Here is a 17,674-nt window from a genome sequence, read left to right on the forward strand (position 1 = left end):
TCCTACTGTGTTGCTGGGTGTCTCATAAGCATTTTTAATTTTCCCCAGGTTGAGGGAGGCCTTATTAACACTCTCCCTAACCCACCTGATGTTCTCTATATGGAGGAAGAACTCACTCACACTCTTGCCAGGCTCACCAAGGTTCTACATCTGGAGGTGACTTCACTACTTCTCCTGATTTCACTCTGAAGTCCTCTATTTTAGGGGCAAACTCACCACACTGACAGAAGCCTGCCAAGGTCCTCTGTTTGGATGAGGGGTTACTGAGTCTCCCATCAACCTAGCAAGGTTAATCCACTGAAGTCCAAGGTTCTGGGAGGAAGAGGAGAAGCCAAAAATCTACAGCAAGGCTAGGTCCAAGAGATGGGGGGCATGTGCTGAAGCGGCTACCCTCCAAGGTGGAGACCCAGGGTCTGAGGTGGGAGGGCAGGCACTAGAGTAGCCACCCTCCTTGGTGGAGGTTGGATGCCCATTTTTTAATTGGTTCTTTAAATATAAGTGGTTTGTTTTTTTAAATTTATTGATATATTCTAGATATTCTTTGTCTTTTGTCTAAGAAACAACTGCCAGATTTTTTTCACTTTGTGTGTTGCATCTTCATTCTGTTGATTCCTTTTGTTGTTAAAAGCTTTTTAGGAGTCATGGAACCCCATCCCAGCCTGGTGGACCTCTCTCCCTCACCTGGGGGCCAGGCCGTGGCTTCCTGCCGGGAACAGTGAGTTGGGCTGAGCTGTGGAACCCCATCTCAGCCTGGCAGACTTCTATCCCTCACTTTGGGCCCAGGCCCTGGCTTCCTGCTGGGAACAGTGTGTTGGGCTGAGCCACGGGACGCTGTCCCAACCTTGCTGACCACCCTCTCTCACCCAGAGGGCACATGGCCACTGCCCCACCTGAAGGAGGGAACTGGGCCAAGCTGTGGGAAACTTCTCTGACCTTACCTATGACCTTCTTTCAGCCTGGAGAGCTCCAGCACTACTGCCACCGCCTGGAGGAGGGAGCAGCCCTGCTGAGCAGAGAAGCTTTGCTGCCATGGGAGGGATGGGGGGAGGGAGAGCTGTTTAGCTTGAGGAGGCTTTAGGTCTACCTAAGAGGAGCCTGGCAACCTTCCCTTAATCCAGGGGATTCGCTGCCCAAGGAGGGAGCTACACTACCAGAGGAGTCCCAGGAGTCCAGGACATAAGAGTCAATTTCCAACACAGCTAGGGGAAGCTTGGAACAACACTTGAAGCTCAAAAATACAGGAAAACGACAAAACAAAAGACCAAAATGCAATCTCGTACATCAGCCCATCCCAAGAAAGCCTAGGAGTCATGTACAGAGAAGAATACATGCCACATACCTGAAATACGTGAAATAATAGTAACTGAAATAAAGAAGCAACTCTGGGAAGCCTTAAAGGAATTCAAACTAGAAATAATCTCTCAGGTAAAAGATGAAATGATAAAAGAAATGAAGGAGATGATGAACATATCTAAAGAAGACACAGTTAAAAAAATTGGAGGAACTAAGCAAAAAGATAGAATCCCTGGATGAACAATATAAGAAACAAACAGAATATATAAAGCAGATGCAAAGAGATATACAGGAAATCAAAAACTCCATTGATAGTTGTAAAAACCGCCTCAATGAATGTGAAGATAGAATTTCAGACCTCAAAGACAAGATGGCAGCCAGTGAACAGGAAAGGAAAGATCTTTTAAAAATTACAAGAAATCAGGAAATAACAATTCAACACGTGCAAGATGATGCAAAGAGGAACAACATAAGGTCGATAAGGATAAATGAAAAAGAAGGGGACAGCATAAAGGATGTCAAGAGGATACTTAGAGAAGTAATAGCTGAAAATTTCCCAAACATGAGATTGGAAACTGATATCAAGATCAGTGAAGCTTATAGAACTCCAAATGGCCATAACCAAAATAAAACTACACCCAGACATAAAATAATGACCATTCCAAAAATCAAAAAAAAAAAAAGAATATTAAAAGCTGTCAGAGAGAAAAGACAGATCACATATAAAGGAAAACCTATTAGAATCACAGCAGACCTCACAGCACAAACAATAAAGTCAAGAAGAGCATGGAGTGAAGTATTTCAGATCCTAAAGGAAAATGATTTCCAACCTAGACTGATACACCCTGCAAAACTGTCCTTCAAAATCGATGGAGAAATAAGATACTTCCATGACAAAGAACAGCTGAAAAACTACATGATCACCAAGCCAACCCTACAAAGAATACTGAAAGACAGCCTAGATGCATCTAGGAAAAAAAACACTAAACAAAGCAGACAAATAGAACAGAAAGATAAAGATGCAACAGCAGAAAGATAACATGTCAACAATAAACCAATATATAACAGTTATACCCATTAATGTAAATAGTCTCAATGCACCAATTAAAAGAAACAGACTGGCAGAATGGATCAAGAAACAAAGTCCAATCATACGCTGTCTACAAGAAACCCATCTAACCCAAAAGGATACTCACAGACTAAAAGTCAAAGGATGGAAAATAATACTTCATGCAACAGGAACCCCCCCCCCAAAAGCGGTGGTAGTTATTCTGTTTGCAGACAATGTGAACTTCAAGCCAATAGTGATCAGAAGGGATAAAGAAGGCAACTACATTCTGGTTAGGGGAAACCTCCAAGAGGAAGAGATAACTATCTTAAATGTATATGCAACAAGCTCCAGAGCACCCAGATATATAAAAAAATTAACAGAAATGAAAAACGAAATTAGCAGCAATACAATTCCAACAGGAGGTCTTAACACACTATTGACCCCAATGGACAGATCAACCAGACAGAAAATCAGCAACGAAATAAAAGAACTGAATCACACCTGTGAAAAAATGGACTTGATATATACAAAGTATTCCACCCAACAACAACAGAATACAAATTCTTCTCAGCGGTACATGGGACATTCTCTAAAATAAACCATACGTTAACTCACAGAACATATTTAAATAAATGAAAAAGGTTGAAATTATCCCTTGCATGCTATCAGATCATAGCACTATGGAATCAGAAATTAATGATAAAAGATACTGCAAAAATCCCACAAACACATGGAAACTGAATAAAATGCTCTTGAGTAATCAGTGGGCCACAGAGAAAATTAAAGAAGAAATTAAACAATGCCTACAAACAAATGAAAACACAAATACAGCTTACTGGAATCTGTGGGATGCAATAAAAGCCTCAGAGGAAAATTTATTGCACTGAGGTCCCACATCAGGAAAACAGAACGAACACAAATAAATAACCTGATGTTACACCTTAAACATCTAGAAAAAGAAAAGCAAGTCAAGCCCAAAGCCAAAAGAAGAGAGGAAATTATAAAAATCAGAGCATAAATCAGTGTAATAGAGACTAACAAAACAATCAAAAAATCGACGAATCAAAGAGTTGGTTCTTTGAAAGAATAAATAAAATCGACAAGCCCCTAGTCAACCTTATTTAAAAAACGGAAGAAAAAGCTCAAATTCATGCAATAAGGAATGAAAGAGGTGAAATCACTACGACCCTATAGAAATACAGAAGATCATCAACATCTATTTCGAAAACCTCTACTCTCAAAGGTTTGGTAACACAGAGGAAATAGACAGATTTCTAGAATCATGTGAAGTACCAAAGCTAGGTCATGAAGATGTAAAACTGCTGAATAACCCAATTTCTATTAATGAAACTGAAAACGTAATTAAATCTTTACCTACAAAGAAGAGCCCAGGCTCAGACGGATTCACTGCAGAATTCTACAAGAAATATAAAGAAGACCTAATGCCAACACTCCTCAAACTCTTCAATGAAATTGAAAAGGAAACAATCCTTCCTAAATCATTCCTAGAAGCAAATATTACTCAAGTACCAAAACCTGAGAAGGACCCAACTGAAAAAGATAACTGCAGACCAATCTCCCTAATGAACACAGATGCAAAAATCCTCAATAAAATATTGGCAAGTAGGATGCAGCAAATCATCAAGAAAATCATACACCAAGACCAAGTGGGATTCATCCCAGGCATGCAGGGATGGTTCAATATAAGTAAATCAATAAATGTAATCCACCATATCAATAAAGCCAAAAATAAGAATCACATGATCATTTCTATAGATGCAGAAAAAGCTTTTGATAATGTCCAACATTCATTTATGATAAGAACCTTGCAGCATATTGGAATAGATGGCCTTTACCTCAATATAATTAAGGCCATCTATGACAAACCAACAGCCAATATCATACTAAATGGCCAAAAATTGCAGGCCTTTACTTTAAAATCAGGCACAAGACAAGGATGTCCCTTATCACCGCTCCTATTTAATATAGTACTGGAAATAATAGCCAGAGTAATTAGACAAGAGAGAGAAATAAAAGGCATAAACATAGGAAAAGAAGAATTTAAATCATCATTATTTGCAGATGACATGATACTCTATATTGAAGATCTGCAAAACTCCATTGAATGACAACTAGGTATAATATATAAATTCAGTAATGTAGCTGAATACAAAATCAATATTCAAAAATCAATAGCATTTCTATACACTAACAACAAAATCACAGAGAGGGATATAAGAGAAGCCACACCCTTCACACTAGCAACCAAAAAAATGAAATATTTAGGAATTACTCTCATGAAAGAAGTGAAAGACCTATACAGGGAAAATTATAATACACTGAAAAAAGAAATTGAAGATGATCTCAGAAAAAGGAAAGACATCCCTTGCTTATGGATAGGAAGATACCCTGGTATCAATCTGCTCACCATGGAAGCCTCCTCTCTGTCAGCACCCTCTCCAAGGCATCCTGGACCTCAGAGTGCTGCAGGCTGTAGATGCCTGAGTTCAGCATGTGACTGAGTATAGTTGTAAAGACTGCAATCCTTTCATCTTTCTCTGAGGCTGAGACTAAGCCCAGGCTGTGCTCTGTCAATGAGCTACACTCCAATCCTTTTTAATGTTTTATCTTGAGGCAGGGCCTTGTTGAGTTCTGACCTAACAGCTCAGACTTACAATATCTTAGCCTACCTTAGCCTCCTTGGTACAGAGATTACACGTGTGTTTCACCACATCTGGATTTCTTTGCATTTTCTTGTAATTTTAAAAAGAAAAGGTGAAAATAAAAATAAAATGGTTTCAAAACAGACTAGCAGGACATGAACTATTAATATATAGTTTATTATTGTTTACAGTAGTTATTCAGATTACAAGATATAGGCAAATGAAATAATGTCCAGATAATATCAGTACAATGTTTCCTACTCCATAAACTAAGAGAAACTAGCTAATAAACTGTTTTAATCCTCTTCCACATTATTTATTTATTAATGCTTCCTATATGCATGATCTGGGATGATGAAATATGTTAAGAGAATAAAAATATGTATTCTCCAGTTGTAATTTTCAGAGAACTATAATAATGTCCAAATGGAAAGATATTAGAAGAGCAAATGTAAGAAGACAGGCTTACCACGTGCTAGAAGTATCAGACATGTGTATATGTTCACCAGACTGCTCAATATTTCCATTGGTATTGGGAAATTAGGGTGCATTAAGGAAGATAAAATCATTGACATGAATGAGATAATTCAGGGTTCATTTATTACATGTACCAAAATTTTGGAAAACTACAAATTCTTACTACTTAAAGGGGTATTTGTATATTCTTCACTCCACAGTATTCTTCAGTTTTCAGGTTAGACTCCAACAAAAAGATCATTTCCTCTAACAGTAACGCTGAAGAATTCTCAATGAAAATATTATGTAGCAGTAGTTAACATTGGTTTAGGACTTTGATAAAACTGATTTCTCTGTGGGAACAAACTGAGCTTTTCTCTATATCTATGTGTCCAGTGCAGTGCTGGGCATGAGTAGGACATCAGTTAGCATTTGTTGGTGAATGAATAAATAAAAAGAATACACGGATGGACATATGGAGTGACAGAGGGATAGAAATAGATTTAAATAGTTTGGGCAGAGGAGGAGCTGAGCAGATCTGGGGTGCCTTCATAGGCCTCTCTGTGTGCCTGGAGGACAGTGGATATCTCCGCCCAGACTGTTGGAGTCCCTCCAGGCTTCCAGGTGCAGTGAAGGGGAGAGGTGGGTTTGAGGCTTCTACATCCGCCACCCCATCCTGGTTGCACTTGGAGAACTGCTGAGCTCCCGATGGGTGGGCGGGCCCACACTATCACCTGAGTCCAGCCTGTTTTGCTGCCGCGCCTGGCCAATGGTGTGCAGAGGAGGAGCTGAGCAGATCTGGGGTGCCTTCATAGGCCTCTCTGTGTGCCTGGAGGACAGTGGATATCTCCGCCCAGACTGTTGGAGTCCCTCCAGGCTTCCAGGTGCAGTGAAGGGGAGAGGTGGGTTTGAGGCTTCTACATCCGCCTCCCCATCCCGGTTGCACTTGGAGAACTGCTGAGCTCCCGACGGGTGGGTGGGCCCACACTATCACCCGAGCCCAGCCTGTTTTGCTGCCACACCTACCCATCAGTGTACAGAGGAGGAGCTGGGCGGATCTGGGGTGCCTGCGTCGGGTCGCCATGTGTCTGGAGGACTGTGGATATCTCTGCAAGCAGGGAGGGATCACAGGTTCCTGAGGAACCACGGCTTGTGGTGAGTACCCTAACCCGGCTGTGATTGAAGAACTGTGGAGCTTCCAAGGGGCAGGTGGGCGCACAGTGTCCCTGAGGCCCAGCTTGTCTGGAACTGCAGAGTTCTGAGCAGGCAGAGGAGGGCCACTGGTTCTGCAGGCCCAATGACTTGGGGTAGCGTGGTGCCAGAGTCTCAGTAGCTGCAAACATAGAAGGGGATTTTCAACAGATCCTGAGGAAGCTTTCAAATAACACTTGAAACACAGAAATATAGCAAAATGACAAAACGAAAGACCAAATTACAACCTCAAACCTCCAGCCCATCTCAAGAAACCCTAGGAGCAATGTATATAGAAAAAAATATATCCCATCCACCTCATATATCGGACACAATAGCTACTGAAATTGACAAGCAACTCCAGGAAGCTTTAAAGAAATTCAAACTCAAAATAATCACCCAGATAAAAGAAGAAATGATAAAAGAAATGAAAGAGATTCTAAATATATCTAAAGAAAACACAGATAAAAAATTGAAGGAACTAAACAAAAAGATAGAATCCCTAGACGAGCAATATAAGAAACAAACAGAATACATAATGCAGATGCACAGAGATATACAGGAAATAAAAACTCCACTGAAAGTTGTAAAAACCGCCTTAATGAAAGTGAAGATAGAATTTCAGACCTTGAAGACAGGATTGCAGCTAGTGAACAGGAAAGGAAAGATCTTTTGAAAATAACAAGGAATCAGGAAACAACAATTCAACAACTGCAAGACGATGCAAAAAAGAATAACATAAGAATGATAGGGATTAATGAAAGAGAGGGAGACAACATGAAGGATGTCAGGAGGATATTTAGAGAAGTAATAGCTGAAAATGTCCCAAGCATGAGATCAGAAACTGACATCAGGATCAGTGAAGCATATAGAACTCCAAATAGTCATAACCAAAATAAAACTACACCCAAACATATAATAATCACCATTCCAGAATTCCAACCAAAGAATAGATTATTAAAAGTTGTCAGAGAGAAAAGACAGATCACTTATAAAGGAAAACCTATCAGAATCACAGCAGACTTCTCAGCACAAACGATAAAGTCAAGAAGAGCATGGAGTGAAGTATTCCAGATCCTAAAGCAAAATGATTTCCAACCTAGACTATTATATCCTGCAAAACTATCATGCAAAATAGATGGTGAAATAAGATACTTCCATGACCAAGAATAGCTGAAGAACTTCATGAACACCAAACCAACCCTGCAAAAAATATTGAAAGACAGTTTAGATACACAAAGGAAAAAACCACTAAGCAAAGCAAATAATTAAACAGAACAGAAAGATAAAGATGCAACAGCAGAGAGATAACATTCCTACAATTAACCAGCATTTAACAGTAATAACCATTAATGTAAATGGTCTCAATGCACCAATCAAAAGAAATAGACTAGCAGAATGGATCAAGAAACAAAATCCAACCATATGCCGTTTACAGGAAACCCATCTAACCCAGAAGGATACTCACAGACTGAAAGTCAAAGGATGGAAAACAATTCTTCATGCAGCAGGAATCCAAAAAAAGGCAGGAGTAGCCATTCTGTTTGCAGACAACGTGAACTTTAAACCAACAATGACCATAAAGGACAAAGAAGGTCATTACATACTCGTAAGGGGAAAACTCCAAGAGGAAGAGATAACTATCTTAAATATATACGCACCAAACTCCAGAGCACCCAGTTATATAAAACAATTATTAACAGAAATGAAAACTCAAATTATCAGTAACACAATTGTAACAGGAGACCTTAATACGCCATTGACACCAAGGGACAGATCAACCAGACAGAAAATGAGCAAAGAAATAACAGAACTGAATCACACCTGTGAACAAATGGGTTTGATAGACATATACAGAATGTTCCACCCAACAACATCAGAATACACATTCTTCTCAGCAGTACATGGATCATTTTCTAAAATAGACCATATATTAGCTCACAGAAGATATTTAAACAAATGCAAAAGAGTTGAAATCATCCCTTGCATGTTATCGGATCAGAGCACTCTGAAATTAGTAATTAATGATAATAGATACTGCAAAAATCCCGCAAACACATGGAAACTGAATAACACACTCTTGAGTAATCAGTGGGTCACAGAAGAAATTAAGGAAGAAATTAAACAATACCTAAAAGAAAATGAAAATGCAGATACAACTTACCGGAATCTGTGGGATGCAATGAAAGCCGTCCTGAGAGGAAAATTTATTACACTGAGTTCCCACATCAGGAAAACAGAACGAATACAAATAAGTAACTTGATGCTACACCTCAAACAGCTAGTAAAAGAAGAGCAAGTCAAGCCCAAAGCCAAAAGAAGAGAGGAAATTATAAAAATCAGAGCAGAAATCAATGCAATAGAGACTAAGAAAACAATCCAAAGAATCAACGAATCAAAGAGTTGGTTCTTTGAAAGAATAAATAAAATTGATAAGCCCCTAGCCAACCTTATTAAAAAAAAAGGGAAGAAAAAGCTCAAATTCATGCAATAAGAAATGAAAAAGGAGAAATCACTACAGACCCAATAGAAATACAGAGGATCATCAACACCTATTTCGAAAACCTCTACTCTCAAAAGTTTGATAACACAGAAGAAATAGACAGATTCTTAGAAGCATATGAAGTACCAAAGCTAGATCAAGAGGATGTAAAACTGTTGAATAACCCAATCTCTGTTAATGAAATTGAAAATGTAATTAAGTCCTTACCCACAAAGAAGAGCCCAGGCCCAGATGGATTCACTGCAGGATTCTACAAGAAATACAAAGAAGACCTAATGCCGACACTCCTCAAACTATTCAGTTAAATTGAAAGGGAAGCAATCTTTCTTAAGTCATTCTTGGAAGTAAATATTACTCTAGTACCAAAACCTGAGAAAGACCCAACTATAAAAGAGAACTATAGACCAATCTCCCTAATGAACACAGATGCAAAAATCCTCAATAAAATATTGGCAAATAGGATCCAGCAAATCATCAAGAAGATTATACACCATGACCAAGTGGGATTCATCCCAGGAATGCAAGGATGGTTCAACATACGTAAATCAATAAATGTAATCCACCATATCAATAAAGCCAAAAATAAGAATCACATGATCATTTCTATAGATGCAGAAAAAGCCTTCGATAAGGTCCAACATTTATTCATGATAAGAACTTTACAGAAAATTGCAATAGATGGTCTTTACCTCAATATAATAAAGGCCATTTATGACACACCAACAGCCAGCATCATACTAAATGGCCAAAAATTGAAAGCCTTTACTTTAAAATCGGGCACAAGACAAGGATGTCCTTTATCACCACTCCTATTTAATATAGTACTGGAAGTACTAACCAGAGCAATTAGGCAAGAAAGAGAAATAAAAGGGGTAAAGATAGGAAAAGAAGAAGTTAAGTTGTCATTTTTGCAGATGACATGATACTCTACATAGAAGACCCCCTAAACTCCATTGAAAGACTCTTAGATACAATAAATGAATTCAGTAATGTGGCTGGATACAAAATCAATACTCAGAAATCAATAGCATTCCTATACACAAACAACAAAATCACAGAGAGGGAAATAAGAGAAACTGGACTATTCACATTAGCAAGCAAAAAAATGAAATATTTAGGAATTACTCTTACGAAAGAAGTGAAAGACTTATACAGTGAAAATTATACTACACTGAAAAAGGAAATTGAAGATGATCTCAGAAAATGGAAAGACATCCCTTGCTCATGGATAGGAAGAACAAACATTGTGAAAATGGCCATTCTCCCAAAACTCTTATACAGATTCACTGCAATCCCAATAGAAATACCATCAAGATACCTTATAGATCTAGAGAAATCACTCCTCAATTTCATCTGGAACCAGAAGAGACCTAGAATCGCAAAGGCAATTCTTTTTTTTTTTTTTTTTTTTTTTGTCTTTTTCGTTTTTATCGGTACCGGGGATCGAACTCACGACCGCCTGCTTGCAAGGCAGGTGCTTATGCCACTGAGCTAAATCCCCAGCCCCCTGCAAAGGCAATTCTAAGCAGCAAAGACAAAGCAGGAGGCATCACAATCCCTGACTTGAAGTTATACTACAAAGCAACAGTAGTAAAATCAACATGGTATTGGAATCAAAACAGAGCCAAAGCTCAATGGAACAGATTAGAAGAGACAACCACAACTACAAACACACTCAACCACCTTATCTTTGATAAAGGAGCCAAGGAGGTTCATTGGAAGTACGACAGTCTCTTTAATAAATGGTGCTGGAAAAACTGGCTCTCCATTTGCCGACAACTAAAGTTAGACCCATGTCTATCACCACGTACTAAAATAAAATCTAAATGGGTCAAAGATCTGAATATTAAAACAGAAACACTAAATCCATTGGAAGACAAATTGGGTAGAAACCTTGGAGACATAGGAGTAGGTAGAGAATTCATGAACAGGACTCAAACCACAGAGGAAATACTTCCCAGAATCAATAACTGGGACCACTTCTTATTAAAAAGTTTCTGCTTGTCAAAAGAAATCTCCAGCATAGTGAAAAGAAAACCCACAAACTGGGAAAAGATTTTAGTGAGCTCTCTCTCAGGCAAGGGACTCTTGTCTAAAACATATAAAGAAATAAAAAAACTCAGACCTCCAAAATTCAAAGATCCAATCCAAAAATGGGCATCTGAGATGAATACGCACTTCTCAGATGAAGAAATGCAAATGGCAAAGAAATACATGAAAAAATGCTCATCATCATTGGTCATTAGAGAAATGCAAATTAAAACCACACTGAGATACCATCTCACTCCTGAAAGAATGGCCAGGATCAAGAAAACCAACAACAACAAATGCTGGAGAGGCTGTGGGGAAAAAGGAACTCTCCTACACTGTTGGTGGGAGTGTAGACTGGTGCAGCCTTTGTGGAGGTCAGTCTGGAGATTTCTCAAAAAGCTGGAATTCGAAGTCCCATTTATTCCAGCTATTCCACTTCTAGGCACATTCCCAGAAGAACTGAAAGCATCATACCACAGTGATATATGTGCACCTTTGTTTATAGCAGCACAATTTGTAATCGCCAGATCTTGGAAACAACCCAAGTGTCCATCAACTGAGGAATGGATAAAAAAGTTGTGGTATTTCTATACAATGGAGTATTATTCAGCTATAAAGAAGGATCACATTGAGATATTTATCAATAAATGGGTGCAGCTTGAGACCATACTCATAAGTGAAATAAATCAATCTCGCATGTGTGAATACCGAATAGTTTCCCTAATGTAAGTAATGATTCAAATATATAAAAATATGTGGTAATCATGATTCCCCATTAGGTGGCCTTGAAGCCTTATAAAGTTTTCACTTATTAATTGGAAAGGCTTTATTCTGGGCTTCTTGATATGGAAATATTTGAAGCTATAGTATATGAAATTTTATCCAAATATTTCAAGGAAAAAGACAGACACTATGGTAACTACTATTAAGTCAGGTTATATGGTGGTGAAGTACTAGGTTGCTGAAACAGTCAAGCTTTGACCTCTATTGTTATATTGTTATGTCCTGTTTTATCTCAATCTCCCCCTTATTCTTTAAAAAAATTATTTAGTTATTTCTTATGTTTGTCTTAAATAAGAGGAAAAAATCTAAAAAATTAGGATATATAATAGTAACTCTTTTTTATTTCATATTAACTTGTTTTGAAGTCCTGTAATACTCCCACAATCTTGTTTTGACTGATTAGACTCTGTTCCATTCTGTATGATAGTATCAAGTTTGAGGGTATAGGCAACTACTTTGAAGGCAATAAGATTCACTAAGATGCCCATTCTGGTTTGACTATTGTCTCCTTTGGAAGTCCTGTAATGTTTACAATGCCTAAGTTTTATTGGTCTTGTTCTCTACTGTTTTGTTCAACTTTATAATATATAATGAGATAGACAATTCTGTTTAAGGAAACAAGAGACAACGTTGATACCATTTTTGATAACCTTGTACTCTGTTCTACACCATGTGCTATGTCTATCCTTGGTTTTGACTGACAGGTTTGTTTTGCCATATTTGACTATATTCTCTCCCCCCGAAAAAAGTAATAAGAACTAAGGAGTAATAAAATCCAAAATGTGTAAATTTTTTTGTAAAAAAGAGAGGGGAAAAAAAAGAGCTCTAACAGATATAACAGCAAGTGTGTTTATGGGTGTTAAATAGCTGACTATATCAATGTTTTTGGATCATTGAACACAGCTGTTTGCAGTCTCTCTGTTTGAATGTCCACTTTGTATTCTTTGATACTGTGATTTGAGCAACTATTTTCAAGATGATAATATGTAATCTATTAACAGGTGATTTCCTACTGTTAGGTTTTTTTTTTTTTTTTTGTAGTTCTGTATTACATGTACCCTTACACCGCTTTGTTTCGTTTTGTGTTTTTCTCTTTTTCCTCTTAAATAAAATTTAAAAAAAAGATTTAAATAGTTTGGGGGTGTTGTCAATATTCTTGTTTTTCAGTTTTTGAAATCATTCTAACTGCTTTTCCAGCTTTGATAACAAGGGGTACACATTATATTAAGGAATATGTATTATGGGACAGTTTTTCATTACACCTAAACAAAGAAATATGTGGGGGATAACAATTATAATATTGTATTCTAGACGAAGCTTCACACAGGGTGATAGTCAACGGAAGCCAATCCAGGCAAGCAACTTAACATCTATAATATTCTCTTTTCTGCAAAGCATGGTGACACATGAAGGTCACTGCAGCATTTGGGAGGCTGAGGCAGGAAGATCAATGTGAGTTTGAGACCAGCCTGGGGTACAAAGTGAGCTCCAGGTCATCCTGAACTGCATAGAGAGACCCTGTATCAAAAGCAAACAGACAAAAACAAAACAAAAAAGACTTAGTTTTCCTTAACTATAATTTTCAAATCTTCTTTCACTTCATCGTTATGAGGATTAAAGGAGTTAACAGAACAGAATACTGCACATTGTAATCACAATGCGAGGGATGCGTATCATATTTTTTCATACTTTTTTTTTCTAAGTCAGTTCCTGACCCTACAGCAACAAATTAAACTCTTCTGATACTTGTCACAGTAATTCTTGGAAGCAATATGGAGGCATTGAATCTGTAAGGTCAGAGGACAGAAATCTCACAGACTACTTCCCTATGAGTATCGTCTTCAAGGCGCCCTGCACATCAGGGTTCCTCACGCTGTAGATGAGTGGGTTCAGCATGGGGCTGATGACAGAGTTGAAGATGTCAATGCCCTTGTGCTTGTCTGAAGCGTCCATTGAGCTCAGCCTCGTGTAGTTAAAGAAGCCTGTCCCATAGAAGATGCTCACCACAGTGAGGTGGGAGCCACATGTGGAGAAGGCCTTCTTCCGGCCCCCAGCAGAGGGGATTCTCAAGACTGCAGCCACCACATGGGCATAGGACAGTGTGATGAGGACAAATGGGAACACACCCACAAAGACTGCTGCTACATAAAGCAACTGTTCATTTAGCTGTGTGCTGGAACAGGAGAGCTGGAAGAGCTGAGGGAGGTCACAGTAGAAGTGATTGATCACATTGGAGCCACAAAATTTCAGGCCAGACAAAGCAGCACTATGTGTAATTGCATTGCTGAGGGTAAAGACACATGAGAAGACCACTGAGGCTTTCTGGATCCTCCAGCTCATGCGGGTGCTGTAGGTAAGGGGCTGGCAGATGGCCAGGTAGCAGTCATAGGCCATGACAGTCAGCAGGAAGCAGTCTGCCCCAGCCAGCAGGTGGAAGAAGAAGAGCTGTGACAGGCAGGCTCTGTAGGGGATGCTCCTCTCCTTGCACAGGAATTGCCTCAACAGAGCAGGAACTGTGACCGTGATGTACCCAACATCCAGCAGGGACAGGTTCCCCAGGAAGGAGTACATGGGGGTGTGGAGTTTGGGCTCAGTGAGGATGGCAGCAAGGATGATGAAATTGCCCCTTACAGTAGCTCCATAAGGACGAAGGAAGATGACAAATAGGATGGGCTGTAGGGCTGGGGAATCTGTGAGGCCCAGCAGGACAAACTGCATTACACGTGAATCATTTGCTGAGACTCTCAGTTCCGTGACTCTACCTCCAGCAGCAGACTGAGTGATGTGCAAAGGTGCTGCCTGTGGCCAAAAGTGAATGGGATCCTGATAACAAATGGCAAGTCCAACACTGTCAGGAGAGGCCAACAGGTTAGGACATATACATGTTAAGGGTAAGAAAGGTAAATGGTATGCCATAACAGGAAAAGATTTCATGAATCCGACCCTCATGAATAAGAACAAGCCATTGAAGAGATTCTTAACAGGTAGGAGAACTGATGCAAAATTCTTAATTGGAGAATATATGAGACATTTGAAGGTTAGAGGAGAACACATTTTTCTGAAACCAAGTTTCAGGAAGGGAATTAGCAGTCTTGTATTGGCTATCATCTGGGTATGCAGCATTGCAGAGGATGAAAAAGTTCTTCAGGAGAAGAGTGGGAAATTTTTGTACCCACCTTGGTCCCCATAAGGAGTCACACATGTAACATCATACAGTCATCCGTTGTTATCTTTAATGGGCTGGTTCCAAAAATCCTCTATATTGTATTCTGTGGAATTTCACATTCTGTGCTTTACATGACACAACGTATTCACATAACATGTGTACTTCAATTCCCTTAAAATTATCTTTACATTAATTACAATACCTACTATACACAGTGGGGGCCTGAAAAGTATCCTTAACCCAGTGTATTCATTCTAATAAAATAAACAGTGATCCACAGTAATGTCTCGCTGAATGATTAACACTAAGCCACTGGCAAATAACCTATCTCAGAAGGACAAAACAGAATAAAGTTGGAGGTCCCCAAGGGCAAAAGCCGTGAGTGGAGGCAGACATTTCTGGATGAATAATGCCCTGGGAGGAGAACTGGTCAACAACCCCCCAAGTACTAGCCTTTCTTCCATGGACAGTCCTCTTATCTAACACAGATCACTTTTTCATGATCTCTTTGCCATACTCAAGCTCATCTTCTCTTCTAGTCTCAAACAAATGCCTCACCTTTTCCTCATCTCTCCTTGAGGAATCCATACTATGCAGAGTCCTGACAATGAATGTTTTCCATCCTCTCATCTTCAACACTACATAGGCTCACAAAAGTTGAGAGCATCTTCTTAACCAGGACTGTCTTACAGTTAGTAACTCCTGAAAGTGGTTAGGCATCAAGTAGGTTGTGTAATATTTGTTATTTCATTAGTAAAGTTTCCCCACAGTTTTAAGACTGTCATCGTCCAAGCAGGAAGTGGCAGAAAATTAAAATGAGTTGAGATTTCTTCTATTAACAGCTCTCCATCTATTTTGGTGACTGAGCCCACACAGAACCTCTCAAATGCACCTTCTCCCCCCTGCATACAAACACCAGGTTTGCTTCCTAGTAGGTCTCCATCTGCCACACATTGTTAATCCAGGAAATGTCTTCTTTGAAGACCAACTGTAGTCTCAGATCCAGGCAACTGTCCATCCAATTTCTGGGAATAGACAAAGTTCCCTTCCTCTACAAAGCCACAGCAATCTGTAGACAATGAATGTTGGCAATTCTAGTTTTTATCTCCATCTCACACACTAAGCTCTGAAGTGTAATATGTAGTTGACATTCCTACCTGAATATCCCAAGGACCTGCAGGAAACCCAAAATTGAGTCCATCAATCTCTCTCCTTTTTCATAAAATGTGCCCCAGTGCGCGCGCACACACACACACACACACACACACACACACACACACACACACACACACACACCCCAAATAGAATAATCAAGAAAAGGTGAAAAATTCTTCTAGGGGTACAGACTTAATGCTAGGGATAGTTTGATTCTGTTCTTAACTCATGACAATGGAAAAGATGACTGCTTTAAGTCTCTTTCAGGCTCCAGGATCCTGAGCCAGTGGACAGAGCAGCCTTGTATTGGTTGGAGGAACCACCATATTAGATTTCTCAAAGGTGACAGTGACAGCAAATTTTTGAAGACTGAAGAGAAAACACTGAAGTTCAGTCAATTTAACTCACCTTATACATTCATTGCTAGCACTTTTCACAAGCTTAGAACACTTAGTGAAAACCATTAAGTATACTAGCATAAATGGGGTAAAAATGGGAAGTCCTTCTCCATGTCCAACTGCCCTCCTCAGCCCCATTCACAAAGAGAGTCTCTCAGGGACTCCCTTCCCTCACTGCCTCTCTCATAACTAACCCTTAATAAAGTGCACACAGTTTCATATGATGCATAACATTCTTTTTTAGATCAAACATATGCTTTTTCTTAAAATTATGAAACATAATTAGTTAAATTGACACAGAAGTGTTAAAAGTAATTCCTTTAGGACAAGAATAAAGAAAGAAAAATACTCCTGCATAATTTGCAATGTGTTATTATTTATACTGTATGTAAGAGTTCCCAGTCTTGAAATGTTATAGGATGTCGTGCTCCCTTGTGCTTGCCATCTCTTATCTGTCCTTTTAATCACCGTTTAAAACACTCTCCTTTTAGTCATTTGCAAGCAGGAAACACTTCTTTGATACCCACTTCAGGCAGTGCTGCCTATTTGAGGAGAATGATGTTGCAGTTTAAGCAGAAGTTCCAAGAAACATTCTTCTGCGGTTTAAAACACAGTCAGATGCCACGAAATTAGAATAGAGCTGCTTTTTCTGATTTTCTTATTTTTTTATATTAAAAACAAAACAAAGAAGATATAAATGATATAGAATTTAAAATCTATAGTAGCAAATTAATAATAGCTAATATTTTGCATAGTGTTATCTTACAAATACTTGTTCAGGTCGCAAGGTTTAGACATGAAAAAAATGGTAAAACAGTGAAAGCAGAAACTGCTCTATGTGATGAACTGATAGAAGATAGTCGCAGAGCTGTCTATCATTTATTTGTACACATACACATGTACACATGTATATCTATATACGGATGATCATTCCCTCATCCATTTATATCCCCACTCCAGTTGTTCATAAAGCTTTTCATTTAA

General features: G+C 38.9%; 1 protein-coding gene across 1 annotated transcript; it reads right to left on the bottom strand.

Annotated features, from left to right (window-relative positions):
* Positions 1-13,789: 13,789 nt before the first annotated feature.
* Positions 13,790-14,905, bottom strand: LOC100733504 (olfactory receptor 3A10-like). Its single transcript, XM_003469519.3, has one exon. The coding sequence runs from the start codon at positions 14,903-14,905 to the stop codon at positions 13,790-13,792; it is 1,116 nt and encodes a 371-aa protein (XP_003469567.3).
* Positions 14,906-17,674: the final 2,769 nt, after the last annotated feature.

Source organism: Cavia porcellus, unplaced genomic scaffold (assembly GCF_034190915.1).
Source record: "Cavia porcellus strain 051 isolate PalLab524CR breed Dunkin Hartley unplaced genomic scaffold, mCavPor4.1 scaffold_6, whole genome shotgun sequence".
NCBI lineage: Eukaryota > Metazoa > Chordata > Mammalia > Rodentia > Caviidae > Cavia > Cavia porcellus.

What these genes read in the sequence shown, in the direction of transcription:
- LOC100733504 (XM_003469519.3), bottom strand. Translation starts at nt 14,905, where the DNA reads ATGAAATCTTTTCCTGTTATGGCATACCATTTACCTTTCTTACCCTTA.